The 2,260-nt window shown below is 65.4% G+C and overlaps 1 protein-coding gene across 1 annotated transcript; it reads right to left on the bottom strand.

The window, feature by feature from the left end:
• Window positions 1–7: 7 nt before the first annotated feature.
• LOC105311517 (eukaryotic elongation factor 2 kinase-like) lies at window positions 8–2,254 on the bottom strand. The gene is made up of 2 exons (XM_011387503.2): window positions 1,249–2,254; window positions 8–1,102 (listed from the first exon to the last, which is right to left on the bottom strand). Exons 1-2 carry the CDS (start codon window positions 1,306–1,308, stop codon window positions 701–703), a joined length of 462 nt encoding a protein of 153 aa, XP_011385805.2. The 5' UTR covers window positions 1,309–2,254; the 3' UTR covers window positions 8–700.
• Between the last annotated feature and the right edge of the window lie 6 nt (window positions 2,255–2,260).

The raw sequence follows: 2,260 nt of genomic DNA on the forward strand, positions 1-2,260 counted from the left end.
TGGGTTCGACAGTGTCCCTCCCAAATTCACACCCGCCCAAAACTTCAGGATGGGGCCTGATTTGGAAGGAGGGTGTTTGCAGGTGCAACTGGCTCAGACGAGGTGATCCCGGAGCAGCCGGGCCCCCCACCCCATGTGACTGGTGTCTTTACAGGAGGAGAGACGCGGAGAGGAGGCCAGGAGAATGAGGGAGGGCTGAGGGCTCCCCCTGGAGGCTGGGGGAGGCCGGACGGGGCTCCCCGGAGCCTTCGCAGGGAGCGTGGCCTGCCAACACCCCCCGGTTTTGGGCCTGCAGCCCCCAGAGCCGTGAGAATGAGCTCGTGTTGTTTTACGTCCTGCGGGGTGTGGTCCTTAGTGACGGAAGCACCAGGAAGCGGTGCGCTCCGGAACTCCACACGAGAAACCGCGTTTTTAAAAAGAAAACTAGTCACAGTGGTTTCCCGTCATGGGGGGAATACCAGGAGGAAGAGAAAGATAGGAGGGAGATTTTTCACTATAAATCTTTTTAAAAAATCACAGGAATGTATTACTCACTCAGAAATGTCAATAAACGAAGGACCTTGCAGGGCCTCGCGCCTCCTCCTGGTCTGATGCCCCCCACCCAGGCCGGGCCCACGAGGAGGGCTGGCGGCCTGAGCCCGGCCTCGCCCGGCCACCTGACCCTCCGCAGCCCCGGCTGCGAGGTCAGGAGGACTTGGAGCTACGCTGGGGCCACGGCACGGCAGGGCCTCGCGACCCCCCCGAGGAGAAGACGGCACTCTGGGGGCCTCGCCGGCCCGATTGCTCCGTCCCTCCCGCGGGACCCCATGCAGCCCCGTCCCTGTCCTCCGGCTCCCCTCCCGCACCGTGTGGGCCTCTGGGGCGGGGGTGGGGGCCGGCGGGGGCGCTCCTGGCCGGGCCCCGGCCTGCTCACCTGCAGAGAGACGTCAGGCAGGATGTGGTGCGGCAGCCGTGAGCACATGAGTCCCAGGCCCACGACGGCCTCCAGCTCGCCCAGGTCGGCCGCATGCTGCAGGTGGAACACGGCGGACACGCGATCCCAGGCCTCGCCCTTCTGGCAGAAGCGGCCGGCCTCGTGGTAGCGCACCATGGCCAGATGCACCTGCCGCAAAGAGCAGGTGTTGGCCCTGAGGCCAGGAAGCCGAGGCGGCACCCCAGGGCCCCCGGCCAGCCTGTGGGGGGAGGGGAGGGGAGGGCCGGGGCGCCAGGCTTGGACAGAGAGGGCTCCGAACCAGGCATCTCTGGTACCTTCCCCAGAACGGACTTCCCGACTCTCTTCTCAAGGCCCAGAGCGCTGAGCCTTTGCATCTCCAAGGCCACGGCCGAGGGCCGCGGCAGGTGGAGGCGGGAGGAGTTGAGGTCATTCCACTTCTCCACGCAGACCTGCAGGATGAGAACGGGGCATGATGAGGTCCCAGGGCTGGGGGGTGGGGCGTGCGGCCACCAGCTGTCAGCTGCTCCCCCACACAGGCCTGGCTGGTAAGGCGGGGCGCGAGCCCTTATGCCGTCAAGTTTCCTTGGACACACACGGCTCCATTTCTAGTCACTCAAATTGTCAGCTCGTGGGTGCGAGAAACTGTGATTCTGTCTACGGCCATGCCACCCTGAACACGCCCGATCCTGTCTGATTGCAGAAGCTGAGCAGGGTCGGGCTTTGAGGAGCGGTGACCACAGGGGGAGGAAGGACCTTGCAGGTGGGAGGGAGACTCGCCTCAGCACAGGCAGGGAGGGGAGGGGTTCTAGTGTGATTCAGAGCCAGCCTGAGAGGGGACAGCGTCCGTGAGGGCTGGCCTCCCCATGCCTGCTGACAACGATCAGTGACACCCGTTAGACGTGCTGGCCAGGGGAGCCGGGGAGAGCTGCTTAGGACCAATCCCTCGCACGTGAGATAACGCAGCCTGAGTCCCTGGGCGGCTGTAGGAAGTCAATTAACTAATACACAGGGGTACGACTGCCACACGTGGGTGGTGGCCGTGTGATCACCCCTCCAGGATGGGCTGCCTGGTAGTCCCCACAGATCCCCCGCATCTGGCCCAGGGCGGGGGCTCAGAAAGTATCTGCCAAGGGCATCGGCTCCTTTGCAAAGCCATCCCGTAGGGGCTGTGTGAGGCGCCCGGACAGGGCAGGGGCGCGCGGGCAGGGAGTGTGAGCGCCCGGACAGGGCAGGGTGCGCGGGCAGGGAGTGTGAGCGCCCGACAGGGCAGGGTGCGCAGCAGGAGACGAGCATGTGAGAGGCGGGCACACGGCTGTGACGGGGGCT

The sequence above is a fragment of the Pteropus vampyrus genome, unplaced genomic scaffold (genome assembly GCF_000151845.1).
Source record: "Pteropus vampyrus isolate Shadow unplaced genomic scaffold, Pvam_2.0 Scaffold1000004605, whole genome shotgun sequence".
NCBI lineage: Eukaryota > Metazoa > Chordata > Mammalia > Chiroptera > Pteropodidae > Pteropus > Pteropus vampyrus.

Bases quoted from the DNA above. Each gene is read 5' to 3' on its own strand.
- LOC105311517 (XM_011387503.2), bottom strand. From the start codon at position 1,308: ATGCAAAGGCTCAGCGCTCTGGGCCTTGAGAAGAGAGTCGGGAAGTCC. The intron at 1,103-1,248 runs GTACCAGAGATG...TCTTTGCGGCAG, and splicing joins GGAAGTCCGTTCTGGGGAAG to GTGCATCTGGCCATGGTGCG.